Consider the following 23,421-nt stretch of genomic DNA (forward strand, 5'->3'; position numbering starts at 1 on the left):
GAGGAAAAATTCCAAAGGTCTCCCAGTGATCAGATAACTATTGACTTTAATTCTCAGAACTCAGTGCCAATCTGAACATCATTACCTGGAACCATCAGTTCAGCTGTTTAGTCAGATATTTACAGATATTTACAGCCTTAATCTGCTATTTTACAAGATGGGATCATACCCTCTCAAGTACAGATACTTTTATAACTCTTTTATTACCACCTATTCTACCACCCCCTCCTCCCCCCTGCCCCCATGGTACTGAATAGTACTATTTTTTTTCTTTTTCAATGGTACTGGAGTTTGAACTAAGGGCCTTGTGTTTGCTAGATGGATATTTACAGTTGAGTCATGCTTCCAGCCCTCTTTTGCACTAGTCATCTTTGAGATAGGGTCTTACGTTTTTCCTAGGTCTAGGCTAGATGGTAATCTACTTGTTTCATACATTTTGTCAGAGCTGGGATGGCAGGGACATACATCAAGACCAGCTTCTTGTTCAGATAAAATCCTGTGGACCTTTCTGCCCAGGCTGGCCTTGAACTGTGATTGTCTTGATCTTAGCTCTCTCAAGTATCTGGGATGACAAGTGTATATCACTGCACCCAGGTTTAAGAAAGTGTCTCACAAGGTCAGCCCTGTCTGACCTTGAACTGCAACTCTCCCAATTTCAGTCTTCTTAGTATCTAGGATTGCAGGTGTGAGCTTTGGTGCCTGGCTTCATTCATTTAATCATCTATTTATTTGATGGTATTGGACATTGAACTCAGAGCCTCACATTTGTTAGTTAGGTACTCTACCACTTATGTCCTTTTTCTTTTTCTTGTTTTTATTACTTTTATTTTTTGTTTATATGGTACCAAGGAATCCAAGCCAGGGTCTCATGCATGAAAGCTAAGCACTTTACCACTAAGCCACATCGCCAGCAACTACTTAGGCCCTTTTGATTAGGTTCTCATGACTATGTCAGGGTTAGCCTATAATACCACAATCTCCCTATTAAAGTTTCCAGTGTAACTGGGATGAAAAGCATTAACCACGATGCCCAGCTTTTATTGGTTGAGAAAAGGTCTCACAAACTTTATGCCTAGGGTGGCATTGAACCACTCTGTATTAGGCAATATACTAGATACCAGTGAACAAAATCAGCCCAAATCCTGCCCATACTTGGGAGTTTGAGGATGGGGTTAGATAATGAACAATTGTAATGAAATAGAAAATAGTGATTCAGTAAAGCTACAGATGTTGCAAACAAAAAATGAACTGTAAAAGTAAGTAGTGACTTGGTTTCTCCTGTAGATATGGAATGTCAAAGTCTGTGCACTGGGACAAATGAAGTGTAATTTCATTTATACAGATCAGAATGTAAAATGGCGCCAGAAAGCATAATAAGTATTTCAAAATTACATTTTATTTGACTACCATCTTTCTGTAGCCTTTCCATAAAATTACAGTAGTGAACAAGCCAATCAAAAGTCTGTCATGATGCTGAATTGATCTTAGGAGGAAAAAAACAATTCAGATGGACTCTGTTTTCAATAGAGTTGTAAAACACGCAAAAAGTTTGTGTTAAATATTTAAGATTATAACATGTTAATTTTAAAGGTGAAAATGAGGTACAAACATGAGATGTCTTGCTGATTTTTGTGTTATCTTCAATTTTATTCACCAACATTTTATGGTTTTCATTGAAGGTTGTTTATATCTTTGATTAAATGAATACTTTGGGTTTTTTTTAGCTATTACATTGATTTTTCTGTATTGTAATATAGTAATGATACTTATTTTTATATACTGATCTTGGTACACTAAAACTCTTCTGCATTCATTGAATAGTTTGTTTTGTGTGTGTGTAGTCTCTGCCGTTTTCTATACTTAAGATCCTGTCATCTGCAAACAGTGAAAATTTAATTTCACCCTTTCTAATTTATGTCCTTTATTTCCAGGATTTCTTAAGCATTTAAAGGCCTACTTAATAAGACTTTGATTTCTTACAATCACTGTTTTTTTTTTCTTTTTAACATGCAAGCTGGAAAAGCAAATTGTAGCATATTTCAAAATTGCATCCAAATGTTGTAACAGAATGGTAAAAACAAACACAAAAAAAACGAAACCAAAAAACGAAACAACCCAACAAAACTTCCGGAGTCAGTGCAAGCAAACATGGATCATAATTCATTCATGACTACTTTCCAGTATTTAATTGTCTAGGTTTTGTGTTTTATAGCTCATGACAGGGTGCCTGTGGCAATCTTTAGTGAGCTCTCACTGTAATGTTGGGGTTTCTTTTTGTCTAGGTAGTTAAACCTACCTTACAGGACCTTTAAATGCCTGCTGCTAATTCTGACAACCTAGTATGATGGGGTTTAAGTTTTTAATAAGTATATTACATTGGAAAAAGAAATTGTTATTGTGTATGATGGCCAGTAATACCAGCTTTGTCCCTGTGTTCTTTAATCTCTTAAAAATTCTTTCAGTATTGATGCCGATGGGACAATGACAGTGGATTGGAATGAATGGAGGGACTACTTCTTATTTAATCCTGCTTCAGACATCCAGGAAATTATTCGTTTCTGGAAACATTCTACAGTGAGTTTGCTTTGTGTCATTATACTTCTTTGGAACTGCATGCCATCCACAGAAATACCACCCAAGAACCCCCGTGTAACACCTCAGTCAGGGTGCCCAAACCCCAGTAGTTCCTTATCTTGAAGAAATTTATTAGACAAACATGCAAAAGTCTTTAATATCATGCCATTGTCCAAAATTAGAAGGACCACCTTGATGCATGAGCTGTGCAGCTTTAATTAGCATATACGTCTTCTGCCAGGAAGAAGTCTAAAAGTCACATAATGCCCACATCATCGCAACACCTATGACTACTAAGGGCTTACCTTGTCCATGTTGATGTAGCCTCAGGTCCCTTCTGAAACTTAGGCTTATTTAGGCAGGCTCCTACATGTATCTCTGGCATGGGTTGAGGATACTCAGTGAACTCACTGAAGGTTATGTAATATTTTGGCTCATTTGCACAGTATTTCACACAAGTTGGTATTCCACAAGCTTTTACATTTTGATTAAGTTTTATCAATATTCTGCTAAAATAAGGTGGTACTGAAATGAAATTTCCTCTGCATCATCTCCTCTGGAGGCCATTGGGGACTCTCTGGAGGAAGAGAGTGAGCTTCCCTTCTATATTCACTCATGGATTTCAGCAAAGTTAAATGAAGCCTAGAGTTCATATACTGCCATTAGCAGCAATGCCTAAACACTATGAAAATTGTTGGTGATTAATATCCATTCAACTGTGAGTATAAAATAAAATAAAGTAGTGCTACATTAGCAGTTCAGTTGGTCACATTTAATACTTATATGAAGTATTACTCATTTTTTATTGTAAACTGAGAGAAGGGAAGGTCATTTCCATGGCCTCACTCCTTACCCTTACATGCTTGCCTGTGAAATCTCTGATGTCAACCAAAATGAGTTAGATAATTATAAGAACATGATTATAGAATTTCATTTCTTTCAAGCTACATTTGTAACCTGTAGCAATGTTTAGGACAGGTATGATGAATGATCATTTCACATAATATCCACCTACTTGCTAAATTTTACATACAATCTCTTGCATGCTTTAAGTAACAAGCCAGATTTGTAAAACTATTTATAGAGAGTCAATATAGGAACCGAGCTTAGGGAGAGTCACATATTAGTAAGATGAGTACATTTCCTATCAAGCATTGTTACCCCCCTCCTTTGTTTTTTTTCCCTACCATCTCTTTCCTCCCCACATCCCCAACTCCTCCCCTCCCAAATTGTAAAGTTCATTTTCAACATAGTGTCTTATACATCTCATTGTTACAATGGGTCAACCTGTATCCTTGTTACAGCATTTTGTTATTTCCCTTTCCCCCTCCCCAAATTAGAAAAATGTATATACAAGATGCAGGGCACCAGAATCAAATACAGTGAAAACAGGGGTTATACCATGGAGGAAGAACAGGGTTTTTGTTTCATTTTATAAAGTAATGTGCCATGGTTTGTGTCATATGTAGATATACTTTTGAGGAACTGACAAACTTAATTCCTTCCTTCCTTCCTTCCTTTCCTCCTTCCTTCTCTCCCTCCTTCCTTTCTTCCTCCCCTCCCCTCTCCTCCCTTCCCCTCCCCTCTCCTCCCCCCCCTTCCTTCTCTCCCCCACTTCCCTCTCCTCTCCTCTCCTCTCCTCTCCTCTCCTCTCCTCTCCTCTCCTCTCCTCTCCCCTCCCCTCCCCTCCCCTCCCCTCCCCTTCCCTCCCTTCCCCTCCCCTCCCCTCCTTTCCCCTCCCCTCCCCTCCCCTCTCCTCTCCTCTCCTCTCCTCTCTCCTCTTCTTGTCCCAGGACTTGAATCCTGGGCCTGGAGTCACTGTCTCTGAAACTCTTTGTGCTTGAGGCTAGTGCTCTATCACTTGAGCCACAGTGCCACTTCCAGCTTTTTCTGAGTAGTTTATTGGAAATAAGAGTCTCATGAAGATTCTGGCTTTGAACAGGGATCCTCAGATCTCAGCCTCCTGAGAAGCTAGGATTACAGGTGTGAGCCACTGGTACCTGGCCTAATTTCTTAAAAGTTGTCATCACTAATGCTTGTCTAGCATCCTGGAAAGTATACTAGAAAGGATTCACTATATCTGATGAAATGCTGTTCTTTTATTATAACTTAAACAAAAGTCACCTAGTCTATAAATAAAGAATGTTGTTAACGATTGAGTTGATAAAAAATTGGTCATTATTGATTTGATAAAAATTGGTAATTACATTAATTGAATGTGGTAATGATTTGATAAAATTGGTAATAATTGCTTTAGTAAAAATTGGTAACTTATTAAATGCATGTGGTAATCATCCCTTTGGTAAAATCAGTAATTAATGATTGATTTGGTAAAGTTGGTCATTAACTTTATTATTGGTAAATTAAACTGGTAATTATTTTCATTTCTTGTGAACTGATACTACATTATATTTAGTGTGAACAGACTATAATCATCTAAGTGCTTAGATTGGCTTATTGTAAGTTCTGAGGAATATAGATAATCTTAACCAAAATAATGCATGGTTCTCTAGAACTAACACCAGCAGAAGCCTCTCGTTGGAGAGTCAGTTTTTAGCCGAAGGAGTAAGATGGTCTTTTTCTCCCGTGTGCACAGGGGATTGACATAGGGGACAGTTTAACTATTCCTGATGAGTTCACAGAAGAAGAGAAGAAGTCGGGGCAATGGTGGCGGCAGCTGTTGTCTGGAGGCATTGCTGGGGCTGTCTCTCGAACAAGCACTGCCCCTCTAGATCGCTTGAAGGTCATGATGCAGGTGAGCTCCAGGGCCTTGCTCTGGGTCATGTGCTGCTTTGGAAAAAGATTTTAAGTTTCTGTTTTTTAAATTAGCCTATGTTAGCTGTACGAGGGTAATTTCGTCATGACCCCTGCATATGTGTAAACTACATAACCCATCAACCTTACCTCGGTTTCCAGTCTCTTTTATCCCACGTCCTCTTCTTACAACAATTTCAACAAGTGTCATTGTTCTATTTTCACTCATACAAATAATCTACGTGAACCATACTCACCCTCTTGTTAGCCTTTTCTTTTTCCTACCGGTCCCCCCCAACTCCATTTGCGTCTTATTTTGCCTCCCTGTTGTTGTTTTAGACCGTGTATTAATTTTAACAAGCATGTATTATGTGTTGCTTTGAATTTTCCCACTCGAATCTCTCAGCAGCTTTCACTGAGCTGCTGTATACTGTCTTCTTACACAGTTGCACTGTATTTAAAAATTCATTCTCTCGTTCTCAAAAAGAGGTTTCAAAATGTTCCAGTAATAGTTTGTCATACCTTAAAAAAAAAAAAACGTTTTATTTTATTGCTATTAACCCTTAGTTCAGTCCATGTAAGTACTTGGCAATATTCTGCCAAACCTTAAATTATTGGTGGGTGTATGTGTGTAAGAGCTTTTAATCTTTGGCTTTCTATGATTATTCAACTGTTTCATTAAAAAAAAAATCCTCTAGCCATTATTATAGTGTTCACGTTAAATTACTTGTATTTTCACTCATTTTTATGTTACTTTATTAAAAGTGGGGCATTTCTGAAATCTAGAATCAGGGGATAAAGATACAATTTTAAAAATTATTTAAAAGCTAAGATTAGCAGAAAAAGACCTGGATTTATAGACTGGCTTCTCTGTTCACTCTCAGTGTGGTATTAGGCCTAGAAAGGAGCAGGGAATGGAAATGAATTAATACAGCAGACCCTTGGTACTCATGGGTACCTGGTTTCAAAGAGAACACACCTGAGAAAGAGTTCAGGGTGGTGCTGCACATGTTTGAGTCATTTCTTCCATATCACTGACCAACTTCCACTAAAGGATGTGCCACCTTTGAACAAATCTTAGATTTCCACTTGGTGCTTCATTTAAGCACATTGCATGGCCTTTTAAGACGTGGGAGGATTACTATAATGTTCACTTTGCTTTGGGGGGCACCACTTGCTTTTTGGGGGGAGGCAGATTCCACAAAATTCAAAGGCAGGGAGACATTCAATAGATCACACAAAGATTTAAACATGATTGACGATAACATGGGACTGGCCAGGAGTTTCTTGATATCCATGGAGCTGAGTGATGTTTGGAAAGTTTCGCTTAAAGTTAAAAAATTCTTTTTTTTAAAATTTAATTTAATTTTTATTTGTGAACATACTGTACAGAGGAGTTACAGTTACATGGGCAGGATAATGCGTACATTTCTTACCAAGCATTGCAGCCTCCTCCTTTGTTTATCCTTCACATCCCTTCCCAGCCTCCCCCCCTCCCCCCCTAATCCCAATCCCCCCCCCCCCCCCCCCCCCCCCCCCGCACCAGCGTTGTAAAGCTCGTTTTGGACATGACAACTTGTACTTCTCATTGTTGCAACAGGTCCACCTGTATCCTTAAACAACTGGTTTTTCCCCATCTCCTCCACAAGTTATACTGACATCAAATATAGTGAAAGCAGGGGTTATACTGTGGAGGAGGGACATACAAAGCAACAAAGAGATAATCTTATAAATGTTTAGAAACACATGCATGAAAGAAAAAAAACATTAAAATACACATCTAAGGGTTCATTTTCCTGACATCACATTATCTGACCTTTTCTGCTTGACTCATACATATACTAGTTATTACAAATAAGGGAAACCATGGGACCTACGTTTCTTTGGGCCTGGCTTACTTCACTTAATATAATTTTTTCCAAGTTTTTCCATTTCCTAACAAATGGGGCAATGTCATTCTTTCTGATGGAGGCATAGAATTCCATTGTGTATATATACCACATTTTCTTGATCCATTCATCTACTGAGGGGCATCTGGGTTGGTTCCATATCTTAGCTATGGTAAATAATGATGCAATAAACATAGTTGTGCTGGTAGCTTTAGTGTGGTCTTGTTTGTAAACATTAGGGTAAATGCCCAAAAGTGGGATTGCTGGGTCATAGGGGAGCTCTATGTGAAGTCTTTTGAGGAACCTCCATACTGCTTTCCAAAGTGGTTGAACAAGTTTACATTCCCACCAACAATGAAGTAAGGTTCCTTTCTGTCCACATCCCCTCCAGCATCTGTTGTTGTTAGAGTTCTTGATTTTTGCCATTCTAACTGGAGTGAGGTGTAAAAAATTCTTTTGATTTAAAACATTATCATTATTTTTAATAAACTTGGTTAAAACTGCATGTTATCTATGTATAAGGAGGAATTTTTGTAGTTCAGCTAGGTAGGTATTTATTCTTATGCTATCCGTGGAGTACCTGAGGCTGTAAGAGTTCACTAACTTTCCCTTTCTAATGAGCTAATTAGCTAGACCAGGAATTGCATGTTTTTACCACTTGAGCTTATAGTTCTCACACTTTGTGTGGCCATTGAGGTCTTATTTTTCTTCATTCTGAAATTGTAAGATCTAACAGGATGACCTTACAAGACAACCCAGTACACTGGGACACTTGAATAACCTACTGAAATACAGAAGCTGCTTAAAAATTATTTTAAAAGTTGTGTTATATAGATATGCACATACATATACACATAAATGTATATTTAAAACTTTTTGTTTAAGACTTTTGTACACAAATATTGCTGATCCTTTTTTTTTGGTAGTATTGGGACTTGAACTCAGGCCCTCATTCTTGCTAGGCAGATGCTCTATTACTTGAGCCATGGTTTTAGTCCTTTGGCTTTAGTTATGTTTTAGATATGATCTAATATTTTGGCCTGGGCTTGCCTCAGGCATGGACCAACAAACTTGACTTACTTGTTGAGACATTAGTGATATCAGTCTAACTTTTTGCCTAGACTAGTCTTGAACTACACTTTTCCTCATTTTCATCTCCTGAATAGCTGGGGTTTGCAGGTGTGAGCCACTGAGCCTAGCCCAATTTCTAAGATTTTTTTTTTTTTCAGAATGTAGCTAAGTCTCAAAATTAGGGACAAGCATGGTGTTTTTAAGAAAAGGGGGTGGGCATTGGTATATGTGTTTTCTATTAGGAACAGTAGCAAATTGACTTCGAAGAAGCTTAAGCACTCACGTTTTCCTAAAAATCTATTGTGAAGCTTATTTATTTAGACAAAAATGGATTTTTCAGGACTTTAGATTCTGCAAATTTGAGGTGGTTTCCAAAGTCATCTTCAGGTTTGATATACTCACAGTGCTCAAAAAGGTTTTATACCCATGGTTCCTGTTTTATTACAGGGAAAAGATAAAGATTAAAATCAGCCAAGCAAAGGAAGTACAGAGGGCTGAGTCCAGGGAAGTACCAGCCTCAGAGCGTCTCTCGTCCTGTTGCTGTGGAGTCTTAATGCTGTACTTTATTGGCATTGATGTGGAGCGAACACAGGGCACTGCAGGGAGGCTCAGCCCAGCCTTTGGTGTCCAGCATTTTTATTTGGGCCACATTCTATTCTAGCTGCATGGATGACCTTCAGTCTTTTTAAATTAATTGATGTTTTTTAAATTGTGTAAATACTGTAGAGAGGGGTTGCAATCACATGGGCAAGGTAATGAGTACATTTCTTACCAAGCATTGTTGCCTCCTCCTTTGTTTCTCCTTACCGTCCCTGCACTCCCATCACCGCCCCCCCACCCCGCCAAAGTTGTGAAGTTCGTTTTTCAACATCACGCCTTGTATGTCTCATTGTTGCAATGGGTCCACCTTCCCCTGGACAAATTATACCTACATCAAATACAGTGAAAATAGGGTTTATACCATGGGGGAGGGACATACAAAGCAACAAAGAAATCATCTTATAAATATGTTAAAAACAATCGCAAGAAAGAAAAACCATTTGAGTCCTTTAACTTCTTCCATCTTCTTTTTCTCCCTTTCTTTTCCTTCCTTCTCTCCTTCTTCCTGCTCTCTCTCTCCTTTCCCTTCCTTACTCCCTCCTCTCCCTTCCTTCCCTTCCTCCTTTCTTCCCTCCTTCTTTTGATACTTTTATTTCCCTTTCCTTTTCCTCCCTCTCTTCCCTTTCTTCCCTCCCGCATTTTTCTCCCTCCCTCCCTCCCTCCCTTCTTTCTTTCCTTCATTCCTCCCTCCCTCCCTCCCTCCCTCCCCCCTCCCTCCCTTCCTCCCTCCCTCCCTCCCTTCCTTCCTTCCTTTCACTTTTAGTGGTAGTTTCTTGTGTATATGCTGAAATGACTGGAACTAAAATTCTTTTCAATTTTATTAGATTTAATTTTCTTCTATAGCTAAACATACATTTTGGCATATTTAAAGGACTACCTCATCTATGGTATCAGCCAAGTAATTCATTTGCCCTAACTTAATTCATCAGCATTAACTGGGCTGGGCTGTGGATGCACGTTGTTTTCTATTTATTGCCTACCAAGACCTTGAGAGATAACCCATAGGTTAAGGTACATTTCCCTTTTTGTTTTCAGGCTTTGTGCATTCTAGTTTCTATGGCTTTGATGTATGTAATAGCCAAATCATTTTTATCACTCATATCTGGATTACTATTTTGGAGTTTTCTTTTTTATTTCTCTTGTTTCAAAGGGTGTTTCAGTGTAATGTATCATGTGGTTTCTTTTATGTATATTGTTCATAATCACTTAATTTTGACCATATTCTCTCCATTTCCCCTGCTAAAGATACCAATTAAACTTGTAGTTTTTAGAGTGAGACATAAACGTTTGCCTCAAAAATGAGAAAAACATGTGGTGGTAATTCCTCCCATCATATACTTTATTTTCAGATAGATCTCCTGGCCATTAAATAAACAGTATTGAAAAGAGTTTATATGACTCATTTAGTACTGTATCAGCTACTTGCAGTTGATTTTATATTACTTTGCTTTTGTTTTTAGGTTCATGGTTCAAAATCAATGAACATATTTGGTGGCTTTCGCCAGATGGTAAAAGAAGGAGGTGTTCGTTCCCTTTGGAGAGGAAATGGCATAAATGTCATTAAAATTGCTCCAGAGACAGCTGTGAAGTTCTGGGCATACGAACAGGTAATTGTAATCATCTATGGAAATTATGGGCAAAGAGAAGTTACTAAACGGATTCAGTAAAGATTCATACATTTGTTTTAGAATTCTTATAGCACATACATATTTTTAAAATATAAACTCCATGAGGAATTTCTCCTAAAAGATTAAGCTCAATAAACTCAGTGATTTCTTACGAGTAAATTCTGGAATTCTGGATCTCATGATTCATAAAGCATTTTTTTGTTCTTGGTGGTACTGGGGTTTGAACTCAAGACCTTGTACTTGTTGGACAGGTGCTAAACCACTTGAGTCACACCCCCAACCCAGTGTGTGTTTTCTTTAAGTAGATCTGAAGGAAAAGGTAGACTCTCTACTTATTTGAATTGCTAATAGAATGGTACACTAACATACATTTTACAAAAGTGTCCCACTCTAATTACTCTGGAGAGGAAGCTTTTAAGTTAAAATTCTGTGTGTGATTTGACATTGCTGTAACCTAGAGCTGAGTTCATAGTAGAAGCTCCTTAAAGGCAGGGCCATGCTTCTTACTGAGCACTGCCACGCTGAGGTTCAGTGCAGTACTTGTGGTTAAAGTGCTAAGCCAGTGTTTGTTGAATGAATAAATGAGAGAATGAGTGAATGCGCTTGCCTCTGAATCAGCTTCTCTGCTGACTTTCATTGACTTACATGGCTTAGGATATTGCTTCCTCCTAGCCAGACGGTAAAAGGAAGTATAGGAATAATAAGTATTAGAATCTAGCTTTCCCCGAGATCCTTAGCGGAACGGTCTAGTTGAGCATTTACCAAGGCCTTTTCAGTCATTCATTTCCATCACTGTTTATCGTGGACTACTAGGGCCTTGAAATTTAAATTCACCCTGTAATTTCTGGTTGTATTTTAAATAAGTTTTAGATTATTTTGGAAAATGTTTTGATCTAGAACAGCGGAATAGACTCAAGCAGATTATAAAATCTAGTGATGTCCTTAGTTTAGGAAATCAAGCAGCATCCCAGAAGCATTGACAGGATGTCAATGAGTATAGTTCCATAAGTCTGTGATAAATTTTCAGCCGCACCCTTAAAAAAATAAACAATATCAAAAGAAAAGAAACACTGGACAAGAATGTAATGGGAACCCATTTTGGGGAAAGATATTTTTCCTTTTGTGAATATTTGAGCATTCAAATCATGAGTATTGAAATTTTCTAACCACATGATTTGGTTTCATGATAGGAAAGCCAGAGCCTAAAATACATATTCAAAAATAATGCCATTATCTCAGCAGGAGAGAGTTTGGTATATTTGAAAGCAAACATGCACATGACCTTTCAGTCTTACCTTGGCTACTACCAGCAGGCATTGTCTGCTTCTAACCAGCCAGCTGCTTCCCTGAGCTCTCCTACAGCATTCTGATATCTGCAGATTGTTATCAAGGGAAAGCTCTCTGCCCAGCATGGCCTAGTGCCCTGGTAGTCTCTTGGGCCTGTGATACTGCTTCATTTTCTCTCCTCCTACAAAAGCTCCACTCATTTCTTCATGCTCTCTTGAGGCCATCTTTCTGAGAGAAGCACTTTCTGAGCATTCCATCCCAAACCTGCACCCTCTCCACCAGCCACCTTACAGTGCTAGATCATGGAATAGTCAGCTTTCCATTGGCTAATGGAAACCACATTGCTTCTCTAGCGAGTTCTAAATACTTCCAGGATAAATGATATGTTGCCTATATTCTCAAATCTTAGAGTGCTAAGAAAGCTTACTTTTGGATTTGGATACGTTTTGTTTATGAAATAACTAGTCATTTAGATAGCTAAGCCTTGTCTGTCACTCTCAGATGCATCAGTCTTGGGATGGCTTTTTATAATGTCCAAGTGGTCATTGCCATATTGGGGCACTGTGTCACTCATGGTGGCAGTGTGCCCAGTGCTCACATGGTTCCAGCTGCCATCTAAGTTCTAACTGCTTTCCACGCTTGTGTCTCTCTCTTCCTCTTTGTACCCACCCACAGATCCACTTGTGTATTGTGAATCTCTGCATCTCTACTTGCATATCCCACGGGAGTGCTTCAGACTCAACATGTTCACAACACAATAGTCATTTTCCTTCTGACCTTACTCTTCTTTCCTGTCCCAGCAAACCAGCACACACACACACACACACACATACACACACACACACATTCCTTTCTTTTCTAGAATAGAGAAGGACTTTAATGAGTAATTTCATACCACCCTTTCCTTTCATTTTATAATACTTCCAAGTAAAATGATGGACAACCGTTCCTCAATCTATATCATAGTGAACTTTATTATCCTTAAGGTTTTATTCAGGTGTGATTTTCTTCAGGGAATCTTCTTTGTTGCTATGGTTCCAATTGTTTTCTTTGTTTTCAGCTCTTCCTTAGTGAGTCTTGATTGTTCCAGTACCTGACACCTGGCTTTTGTGAGACTGGGAGCTTTCTTAGGCACTAGTTGTTTGTTTTCATAGTTTGCATTCCCAGCCCGGTATCAACAAACATTGCTGAGTGGGTGAGAAGGACTAGAATTAGAGCCTGTAAACTGGACTCTCCCGCCATTTAGATGAGAGGGAGGATGGAGATTGTAAGTGTAGGAGAGGCACAGCACAGAGGCGGAAGGAATGCTAGGTGGTTCTGTGCCTCAGGTGGAGTGCAAGGCACTTGTGGTTAGAGTATGGTGAAAGGAGGCACAAACCAGATACGCCAGGATTCTCCTTCATCTGGATTAGAGCGAGGGCTAGTAGGCATCGTAGGCAGGGAACTGAAATGAGTGGATTCACACTGAAGGAAGATTAGTTTGGAAAAAGGAGTGGTAAAAAAAAAGAAGAGTGAGATTGGACTGGAGGCGGGGACTTTATGGAAATACTTTATGGAAATATTTTAGATGGCAAAGAGAAACTTCCTCCTTTCCTTCCCTTCCTCTTTCCTTCTTTCCTTTTTTTTTTTTTTTTTGAGACACAGAATTACCCATGTAGCCCAGCATGGCCTTGAATTCAAGACCCTCCTGTCTTTGCCTCCCCGGTACTGAGATTACAGGTATATACCTGTATATAGCTAACATTACAGATGATAGGTTCTTAACAAATTGCATTTATTTATTTTGACAGTGTGACAGGAAAAGTATTTGAGCCTATCTGAAGAGGAGTCTTATGTAGCATCCTGGTCATTCAGGAAACAGTCCTTAGAAATACTTGAGCTCATTTGTGGAGAGTATCTACTATTTGAGTAACTTCAGGAAATAGTAATGTGTCTAACTTTTTTTTTTTTTTTTTTTTTTTGTCGGTCGTGGGGCTTGAACTCTGGGCCTGGGCGCTGTCCCTCAGCTCTTCAACTCAAGGCGAGCGCTCTACCACTTGAGCCACAGCACCACTTCCTGTGTCTAACTTTTATCATGAGCAGAGAAACACAATCTTGCTAGGAGAAATGAGTCCTATCTTGTTGCTTTAGGCCCTTTAAATTTCAAGAAGCAGCAGCTGCCTAGTTTGGGATTGAAAATCACTGGGGCGGGAGGATGGGCAGCATGGGAGAAAGGGAAGGATCCTTAGAGAATCTCCCTGACCCTCTCCTTCTCCACCCGTGTCTGCTTTTCTCTGTGGTCTTACCCATGTCTCCACCTGGAACCAGCGATTGCTTTCCCAGACCCACACCCTATTTCCAAGAGAAGGAATCTGAGGCACCTGGCTAACTCCATAGCCACTGCAAGGGCAGAACCTTTTCTTTCCATGAGTGTGAAGACAATCTGTTAGTAGTAATAATAACTTCTGAACATTCACCATGTGCCTAACACAGTGCTAATTTTCATATCATGTGTTATTTAATCCTAGCAACAGCCATAGCTTGTGCTAACATAGATAAGGCAACTTGAAGAAGTTCATGAACTTGTCAGGGCCACCTGGCTCAGAGGTTCTGGCATACATCTTCCTGACTCCAGATCCTATAATAGAAGCATCCAGACTAGTTAATATTTTGACTTCACTTGAGTCATAGTTCCCTCTTTGGTCCAATCAGCTCTGTTGGGTTGCTTTGGTACTGGTGGGTCAGGAAGTACTGGGGTCAATGTGCTAGTCTAATTAAATGTACATCTACCAAAAACGGTTCCCTAAGTTGTAAATATTTGTTTGTTAAATATTGACAAAGATTGTTTTATCAATACTTTTTAAAATTTTTTCCCCTGCCCCCCAGCCCTCCAAACCCCTGCCCCCCTCTCCCCTCCCCGCCCCTCCCCCCAAAGTTGTAAAGTTCATTTTCGACATAAGGACTTGTACGTCTCATTGTTGCAATGGGTCCACCTGTATCCCTATTTAAACGATTTGTTTTTTCCCTTCCCCTCCACAAATTACAACAACATCAAATACAGTGAAAGCAGGGGTTATACCATGGGGGAGGGACATACAAAGCAACAAAGAAATCATCTTATAATGTTAGAAACAATCGCATGAAAGAAAAAAAAACATTTGAATACATATCTTAGGGTTCATTTCCCTAGCATCAACTTACCTGACCTTTTCTGTTTGACTCGGACATATACTAGTTATTGCAAATAAGGGAAACCATGGGACCTATGTTTCTTTGGGCCTGGCTTACTTAATATAATTTTTTCCAAGTCTTTCCATTTCCTAACAAATGGGGCAATGTCATTCTTTCTGATGGAGGCATAGAATTCCATTGTGTATATGTACCACATTTTCTTGATCCATTCATCTACTGAGGGGCATCTGGGTTGGTTCCATATCTTAGCTATGGTAAATAATGCTGCAATAAACATAATCATGCTGGTAGCTTTAGTGTGGTCTTGTTTGTGATCATTTGGGTAAATGCCCAAAAGAGGGATTGCTGGGTCATAGGGGAGCTCTATGTGGAGTCTTTTGAGGATCAATACTTTTATTTTGGTTTTATTTCCACAAGTGAAAATAAATTTCTCTTTAAAAAGAAATTATAGGAGCAAATATCTAAAAAAAATTTATTAACCCTATTTTTTTTTTCTGGTCACTTGGGAATGAAAGCTCTTAAACTGCTTTCGCCAAAGCACAGCTTGTGTTCTGTGAAACTCTAACTGGAAAACCACTATTGAGGAAATTGAAGGTGCTGGCACTTAAGCTTTGCTTCTCTGTTAGGTATTGGTAATGTAATGCAGCGTTTTGATGCGCCATCATCACATTATCGATGAGGTCATTCTTAGGAAGTATTTTCCTAATATCTTAGTTTGCTTGGGCTATCCTAATGAAATACCACCAAGTATGTGACTTTAACAATAGAAATGTATTTCTCATAGTCCTGAAGGATCCAAGGACCAGATCATTTAGTTTCTAGTGAGGATAAAAACTCCCCGTGTTTGAAAATTCCTTTCTTCCTTTCTTCCTGCCTTCCTTTCTTCCTGCCTTCCTTTTTTCCTGCTTTCCTGCCTGCCTGCCTGCCTTCCTTCCTTCCTTCCTTCCTTCCTTCCTTCCTTCCTTCCTTCGTGTGTGTGTGTGTGTGTGTGTGTGTGTGTGTGTGTGTATGTGTGTGTGTGTTGGTGAATTTTGAACTCAGGGCCTGGATACTGTCTCTTAACTGATGTTTTACCATTTGAGCCACAGCTCCACTTCTGACTTTTGGTGGTTAATTGGAGACAACAGTCTCATGGATTTTCCTGCTTCGCTGGCTTTGAATCAGGCTCCTTAGATCTCAGCCTCCTCAAAATAGCTGGGATTACAGGTTTGAGCCACTAATGCCAGACAGTAGCTGCTTTCTTGCTGAGGGGTCAGATGTCCCTTTCTCTATGCATACATCAATGAAAGGCAGCCCTTCTGGGCTCTCCTCCTATAGGAATGCTCTTCGTGTCACCGGTTCTCTACCTCACCTAACCAAACCTCCTTCAAAAGGCTCCATCTCCTACTCCAACATAGGAACTTCCTGAGGCAGAGTTGCGGCCATAGCAGGTATTAATATGCTTCCAAACACTTATTCATACAGTACAAGAAGTTGCTTACTGAGGAAGGACAGCAAGTGAGAACTTTGGAGAGATTTATCTCTGGTTCTATGGCTGGAGCTACAGCACAGACGTTTATCTATCCCATGGAGGTAAGTACCACTATGGCATGTTGGTATGTGTAGGTGCTCAATGCTGTTTGTTTCAGCTATGTATTGTGTAATAAGTTCTCCCCAAATGAAAGCAATAAGCCTTCCTTCCTCCCTCCCTTCCCTCCCTCCCTCCCTCCCTTCCCTCCCTCCCTCCCTCCCTTCCCTTCCCTTCCCTCCCCTCCCCTCCCCTCCCCTCCCCTTCCCTCCCCTCCCCTCCCCTCCCCTCCCCTCCCCTCCCCTCCCCTCCCCTCCCCTCCCCTCCCCTCCCCTCCCTCCCTCCCTCCCTCCCTCCCTCCCTTCCCTTCCTTTCCCTTCCCTTCCCTTCCCTTCCCTTCCCTTCCCTTCCCTTCCCTCCCCTCCCCTCCCCTCCCCTCCCCTCCCCTCCCCTCCCCTCCCCTCCCCTCCCTCCCTCCCTCTCTCCCTCCCTCCCTCCCTCCCTCCCTTCCCTTCCCTTCCCTTCCCTTCCCTTCCCTTCCCTTCCCTCCCCTTCCCTCCCCTCCCCTCCCCTCCCCTCCCCTCCCCTCCCCTCCCCTCCCTCCCTCCCTCTCTCCCTCCCTCCCTCCCTCCCTCCCTCCCTCCCTCCCTTCCTTCCTTTCTTCTTTCCTTGATGTTATTGCTAAGGCTTGAACTCAGTACCTGGGCACTGTCCTTGAAGCCTTTTTGCTCAAGGCTGGCATTCTATCACTTGAGCCATAGCTCCCCTTCTGGTTTTTGGTGGTTAATTGGATATAAGAGTCTCACAGACTTTCCTTCTAGGATTGGCCTCAAACCACAATCTCTTTCTGAGTAGCTGGAATTACAGGTGTGAGCCACCAACGCCTGGACCATACACCAATTCATTTTATGATCACACTGATAGGGTTATCTTATCTCCATGTCCTCATCACTTCCCCCCTTCAGATCCTCTGCCCACAAAAGTTCGTCATCCAGCTCTGGTCTTGGCCCCTCAATGGAGGTAATACACAAGAGCATGGCCAACAAATAGGGTAGTCATTGAATGACAAGATTTGTTAGTAGTTATGTACCCTAAAATTCGTTCCTGTTGATTTCCATTGTGAATTAGTATAAACATAGTTATCTTGTTACCTTTTTTCTATCCAGGTTTTGAAAACCCGGCTAGCAGTTGGCAAAACCGGGCAATATTATGGAATATATGATTGTGCCAAGAAGATTTTGAAACGTGAAGGCATTGGGGCTTTTTACAAAGGTTATGTTCCCAATTTGCTAGGCATCATACCTTATGCAGGTATTGATCTTGCTGTGTATGAGGTGAGTTTGTAGCAGTGCTGATGTAGATCCAAGGCATGCATTCTTAGCTCTCTATAAAAATGCACATACTCTGTTTAAGAGACCTTGGGTATGAGAACCTTCCTTCTTTTTGTCCTCTCCTCTACTTTGCCCTCCCTCCTCTCCTCTGTCCCTTTCTTTAATTTGAATTAACATATATTTAAGTTTGAATTGATATACATCTATAACATCAAAGAATGTTACTGTGACAATTTTATACATGAATGCATTCTACTTTTTTTTTTGTTTGTTTTGGTGCTAGTTGTGGGGCTTGAATTCAGGGTATGGACAGTATCCCTGAGCTATTTTGATTAAGGCTAGAGCTCTACCACTGAGCTAAAGCGCCACTTCCAACTCTTTTTTTTTTTTTTTTTTCTTTTTGGAAGTTAATTGGAGATAAGAGGACTTTCCTGCCTCTTCTGGCTTTGAACTGCAATCCTCAGATCTCAGCCTCTTGACTAGGATTGCAGGCTGAGGTACCAGTTCCTGGCTTACATTCTACTTTGAACAAGCCCTTTCTCTTTCGAGGGATGTTTTTTCCACTTTGAAGAAGGCAGCAAAACAATGCCACATTTTTTGTTTAAATTGGTAGCTTAGTGATTAATGTAACTACTGGACAAACAAATCAAAACACACATCTCAGATTGATCCTGCCATAGAAGTTATTTAATATTTTATGAGTCTGATGAGCATTTACAGAGCACATCCTGTTCATAAGCCCCTGGGTGATATACTAGAGCTAGGGTTTGGAAGAAAGACTCAAACTGAAGGCTTGAGCTGGGCACGGAGGTAGAAAGATCAAGACTATGAGGCCAGATTTTACTATGTAGTGAGTTCTAGGCCATCCTCATCTACATAATGAGACTGTGTCTCAATTGAGCAAGGGCTGGGTATTTGCCTAACATTCACAAGGCCCTGGTTTGACTTCTAGTACCTCAGAAAGAAAGAGGAAGAAAAAGAGTAAGAGAGAAGAAGGAAAGGAAGGGAAAGGAAGGAAAAACTGGAGATGTGGTGGGGAGCTGGACGACAAAAACTAAAGCAGTGTGGTCAGATGTGCATGATAAACATAAGCCAGGACACATGTTGAGGAATACAATTTATAACTCAGGGGAAGAAGGAATGTATAATGAATACTTTCTTAAACATAGAGCTTGATTGAGATAAAATGCATATCCCAAGTCAGCCTACTTAAAGCATACAGTTCAACATATCAGTGGCTTTTTGGCATATCACAAATTATGGTAAAATAGAATATAAAATTGCCATTTTAGTGTATCATTAAACAACATTAGTTATATTCATAATTTGTGCAGTTTTCACCAAGCTAGAATTGCAAAATGTTTTTGTCAGCTCAAAAAGTTCAAACAGAAACTTTTAAACCAGTGGACAGTCACTCTATTTCCTCTACCCCTTTATAACCTCCAATTTACTTCCTGTTTCTATGAATTTAGATTGATTTGATGTTTCATAAGTGGAATCATATGCTATTGGTATTTTGTGTCTGACTCACTTCACTTAAGACCTTAATAATACCTTCAGGGTTTATTCATGTCCTGGCAGGTATGAGATCTTCATTCCGTCTATTGGCAGAGCACTCTTTCATGGTGTGTCTATACTGTTGTGTAACTCATAATGATATTTAGGTCAGGGAGGGACCACCTAGATGAGGGCAATTACAGTGGAACTAAAATTTTCCTGTTGCCTAGTGATAAATACCTTTGCATCACTGTTGCAAGGTGCTACTCAGATTCGTGTGAGGCTTGTGGTATAAATGAATTGACCATGCTGCCAGGTGTGTGAATATTTTAATGGCTGTGCCTAAGACTGGATAACATTGACAGAGAAGGCTGGGTTGCTGATTTGCACTGATTAACCATGCTAGTCTATTTATAGTTAGAGTGCATCTCTTCTACCCATATGAAAACCATTGCTGAGTCTCCTGATCATCTCTTCTTGGATTGGTTAATCTGTTGTCTTGGGTGTGTGAATTTAAAAATTACCATTTAAATCATTTAAGTGTATCCTTGAGACCTGGAGGATAATGTTTTGAGACCAGCCTCAGGAAGAGCCTGACAGTCTTCATCTCCAAAAATAACAGCAAAGAGTCAGGCTAGTGGTGTGGCTCAATTGGTAGAGCACCCAACCTTCCTGTCTCTGTTTCCTTTTTGTAGCTAGGATTACAGTAGTGTACCACCATGCTTATTTATTGAGAAAGGATCTTGCTTTTTTTTTTTTTTGGCTTGGCCTGGTCTCGAACTACTATTCTCCTAATTTCTTTCTGGTGTGTAGAGAAATGTTGTTTACATCTTAGAACATTTTGTGTGCTGTTGATCTCCATGTTTGTTCGGAAGAAAATGAGCACCCAGTGCAGATCTCTTGTGTTTTGAATCCCTACTTTTCTCATCAGAGCTGTTGCTGACAACCTGACGCCCCAATGCACAAAGCAAGTTGAAGACAAGACTGTGAGAATGTTTGTATTAAGTGGAAGCAGCTAGTTATTGATAATTTTTCTTCTTGTTTCTTTTTTTTTGGCAGCTCTTGAAGTCATACTGGCTGGATAATTTTGCAGAAGACTCTGTCAACCCAGGGGTCATGGTATTGCTGAGCTGTGGGGCCTTGTCCAGTACCTGTGGGCAGCTGGCCAGCTATCCTTTGTCTCTGGTGAGGACTCGAATGCAGGCTCAAGGTGAGGTTTTGGCTAAAGGATGGCACTGATAACAGGGCTGTGTCAATCATGTACTTTTTTTTTTTTGCCAGTCCTGGGGCTTGAACTCAGGGCTTGGCACTGTCCCTGAGCTGCTTCTGTTTAAGGCTAGTGTTTTACCACTTGGACCACAGGGCCACTTCTAGCCTTTTATGAGTAGTTTGTTGGAGATGAGAATCTCAGACTTTGGTGCCCAGGCTGGCTTCCAATTGCCATCCTCAGGTCTTAGCCTCCTTAGCCTCCCTTTTCCAAAGCCATGGATATAGTGCATGTGCATGCATGATTTATATAGAAGCAGAATGATGTTTTGTGTGTGTGTGTGTGTGTGTGTGTGTGTGTGTGTGTGTGTGTAATAAAAGTATATAAAGTTTGGTATCCCTTTTGCTTTTTTTTTTCCTTACTGGAGCTCTCAGTCTCATTTGGCTTTTTTGCTCAAGGCTGCTGTTCTACCACTTGAGTCCCATTTTCCATTTTTAGCTTTTTGCGGATTAATTAGATTGAAGTCTTTTCTGCCCAAGCTGGCTTTGAACTTTGTTGCTAAGCTCTCATCCTTCTGAGTAGCTATAATTATAGCTGGAAGCTACTGCTTCCTGGCTAGGTTTGATAAGTAGATGGGTTTGGGGGTAGGTTCTTGCCCCAACTCTGGGTTTTCATTTTCTTCTGTGAATGGTAATGAAAGGACCTATCAACAGTGTAAGTAAAGCACATGTACTTGTTAAATTCTCAAGAAGTGATGGCTGGAGTTGCTGTTAGTGTGTTTGATCTGGGTCTCCTCCTCCACTGGCTTAAATGATACTGTGCTGCTAGCCTGATTCTTTTGCCAGCACATTGGTTATTCTCTTGTTACCACTGCTGACTTTTAATGCTGTTCCATTCATGCATTCTAATGTGTTTCTTTTCCTTTTTCCCCCTTTTCCCTGGTCAGTTTCACTCACTGTTGTTCATTCCTTTTGTTTTTATTTTTCACTTATAATTTTAAATTCTCTTTAGTTATACAAAAAGGGTTTCAATTCAACATGTCAGTATGTGAGTAAAATGCATCTTGATTAATATTACCTCTTCCGTCAGTCTCCCCCATCTTTCCTGCATTCCATGTATGTATGTGTGTGTATATATATATATATATATATATATATTTGGACAGTCCTGCGCCTTGAACTCCAGGCCTGGGTTCTGTCTCCAGAACTTTTTCTTTTGCTCAAAGCTAGTTCTCTACTGCTAGAGCTTCAGTCCCACAGAGCTACAGCTCTGGCTTTTTTGGTAATTTATTAGAGATAGGAGTTTCATGGACTTTTCTGCCCAGTGTGGCTTCAAACCATGATCTTCAAATCTTAGCTTCCTGAATAGGTAGAATTACAGGCGTGAGCCACAGGAGGCTAGCTCTTTCCTTTTAATAGTAAATGCTCTGCATCTGTGGCTGCACCTTCAATCTGTCTTCCAGATGTACCCATCCCTCCTTTGACCAAGTGTTTATCCACTAATTACTACTAATTTTTGAGCCTGGACTCTAGGCACTCTGCCAGATGCCATCAGAGCACTCAACAGCTGGTAGAGAAGGCATAGCAAGTAAACACACATATCAAACCACCTCCTCTTTGTTAGGAGAGTTCAAAACAAGGCTCTTCCCTAACTCTAGCTGGAACTAGGAAAACAAATATGAGTGAGATGAGCACAGGAAGGAAAAGTGGGTCAAGACAGAAGTATTCCAGCCATCCTGGTGGCTCACACCTCATTTAGCTACACAGGAGGCTGAGATCTGAGGATCATGGTTTGAAGCCAGCCTGGGCAGGAAAGTCTGTGAGACTTTTTATCTCCAGTGAACAAAAAAAGAAGCTAGAAATGAAGCTGTGGCTCAAGTACTAGAGTGCTAGCCTTGAGCTAAAAAGCTAAGGGACAATTCACAAGCCCTGAGTTCAAGCCCCAAGACTGGCTCACCCAGGAAAAAAGAGAGAAAAGAAATGAATAGAAAAAGCATTTCAGCTCGAGGAAACACATGTGGAAAAAAGGCACTGGGACAGAATAACGCAAGACAGTCATGGCTGCACAGGAAGGTGCCAAGTAGCAAACTAAATGTCACATGTGTATTCTCTCGCCATAACCATTTTAAGGAACCCAATAGCAATATTGTTCACACTTGGCAGGGGAGTAACTGGTGCAGGGGGAGATTAAGAATTTGCACCAGGTTATAAGCATTTGGAAAGTAGTGGAGCTAGGAGTTGATGGCAGGCAGTCTGACTCAAACGTTATGAGCCAGGCGAGTCCTTCTCTCTAGTCTGCAAGTTCTAGTCCCGGTCTTGGCATGGCCACCAGATTTGTCATTGGTAAAGTCAAGTTCTGATCTGTGTGTGTGTGTGTGTGTGTGTGTGTGTGTGTGTGTGTGTGTGTGTGTGTGTGTGTGTGTGTGTGTGCGTGTGTGTGCGCTGACCCTGGGTGCTGTCCTAGAGTTTCAGGGGCTTTTCTGCCTCCTTATTAGCTAGGATTACAGGCAGGAGCCACCAGTACCTGGCTGGCCTGATTATTTTATATCCACTCAGACGTCTCTCTCTCTGTCACTCCTCAGTGTCTTCAGAGTAAATTCCAAAGCCTTTAGTAATCTGAACCCACTTCAGATTGGCTCCATCTCCATTTCTCCACCCCTAATGGTACTACCCCACTGCAGCCTCTTGGTGCTCCATGTCCAAAAGTCACCAGGTCCCCTCGCTGTGTGGGGTTCCTGCCCTCGACTGTGTGTTGCCAGTGACACAGGCCTCCCCTTGCCTACTGAGATCGTCCAGAAGGCCCAGGTCCCCAGAACGTTTTCTAAGATTCCCAAAGTGTCCCCTTGCTTCCCCTGAGTCCCAGCATTGAAGTGCCCTTCCTTATGTGCTTGGTGTGGTAAGGGAGG

The 23,421-nt window shown here is 40.7% G+C and overlaps 1 protein-coding gene across 1 annotated transcript in view; it reads left to right on the plus strand.

Moving 5' to 3' along the window:
* The window catches only part of LOC122108644 (calcium-binding mitochondrial carrier protein SCaMC-1), a 44,198-nt gene that overhangs the window by 18,078 nt on the left and 2,699 nt on the right, over positions 1-23,421 (plus strand). The window contains exons 4-9 of the mRNA XM_042680649.1: positions 2,463-2,574; positions 5,171-5,329; positions 10,349-10,495; positions 16,439-16,546; positions 17,648-17,815; positions 20,369-20,519. Coding sequence (XP_042536583.1) covers positions 2,463-2,574; positions 5,171-5,329; positions 10,349-10,495; positions 16,439-16,546; positions 17,648-17,815; positions 20,369-20,519 — 845 coding nt within the window. The remainder of the gene's footprint in view (positions 1-2,462; positions 2,575-5,170; positions 5,330-10,348; positions 10,496-16,438; positions 16,547-17,647; positions 17,816-20,368; positions 20,520-23,421) is intronic.

This window comes from Dipodomys spectabilis, unplaced genomic scaffold (assembly GCF_019054845.1).
Source record: "Dipodomys spectabilis isolate Male_0828 unplaced genomic scaffold, ASM1905484v1 ptg000002l, whole genome shotgun sequence".
In the NCBI taxonomy this organism is placed as follows: Eukaryota; Metazoa; Chordata; class Mammalia; order Rodentia; family Heteromyidae; genus Dipodomys; species Dipodomys spectabilis.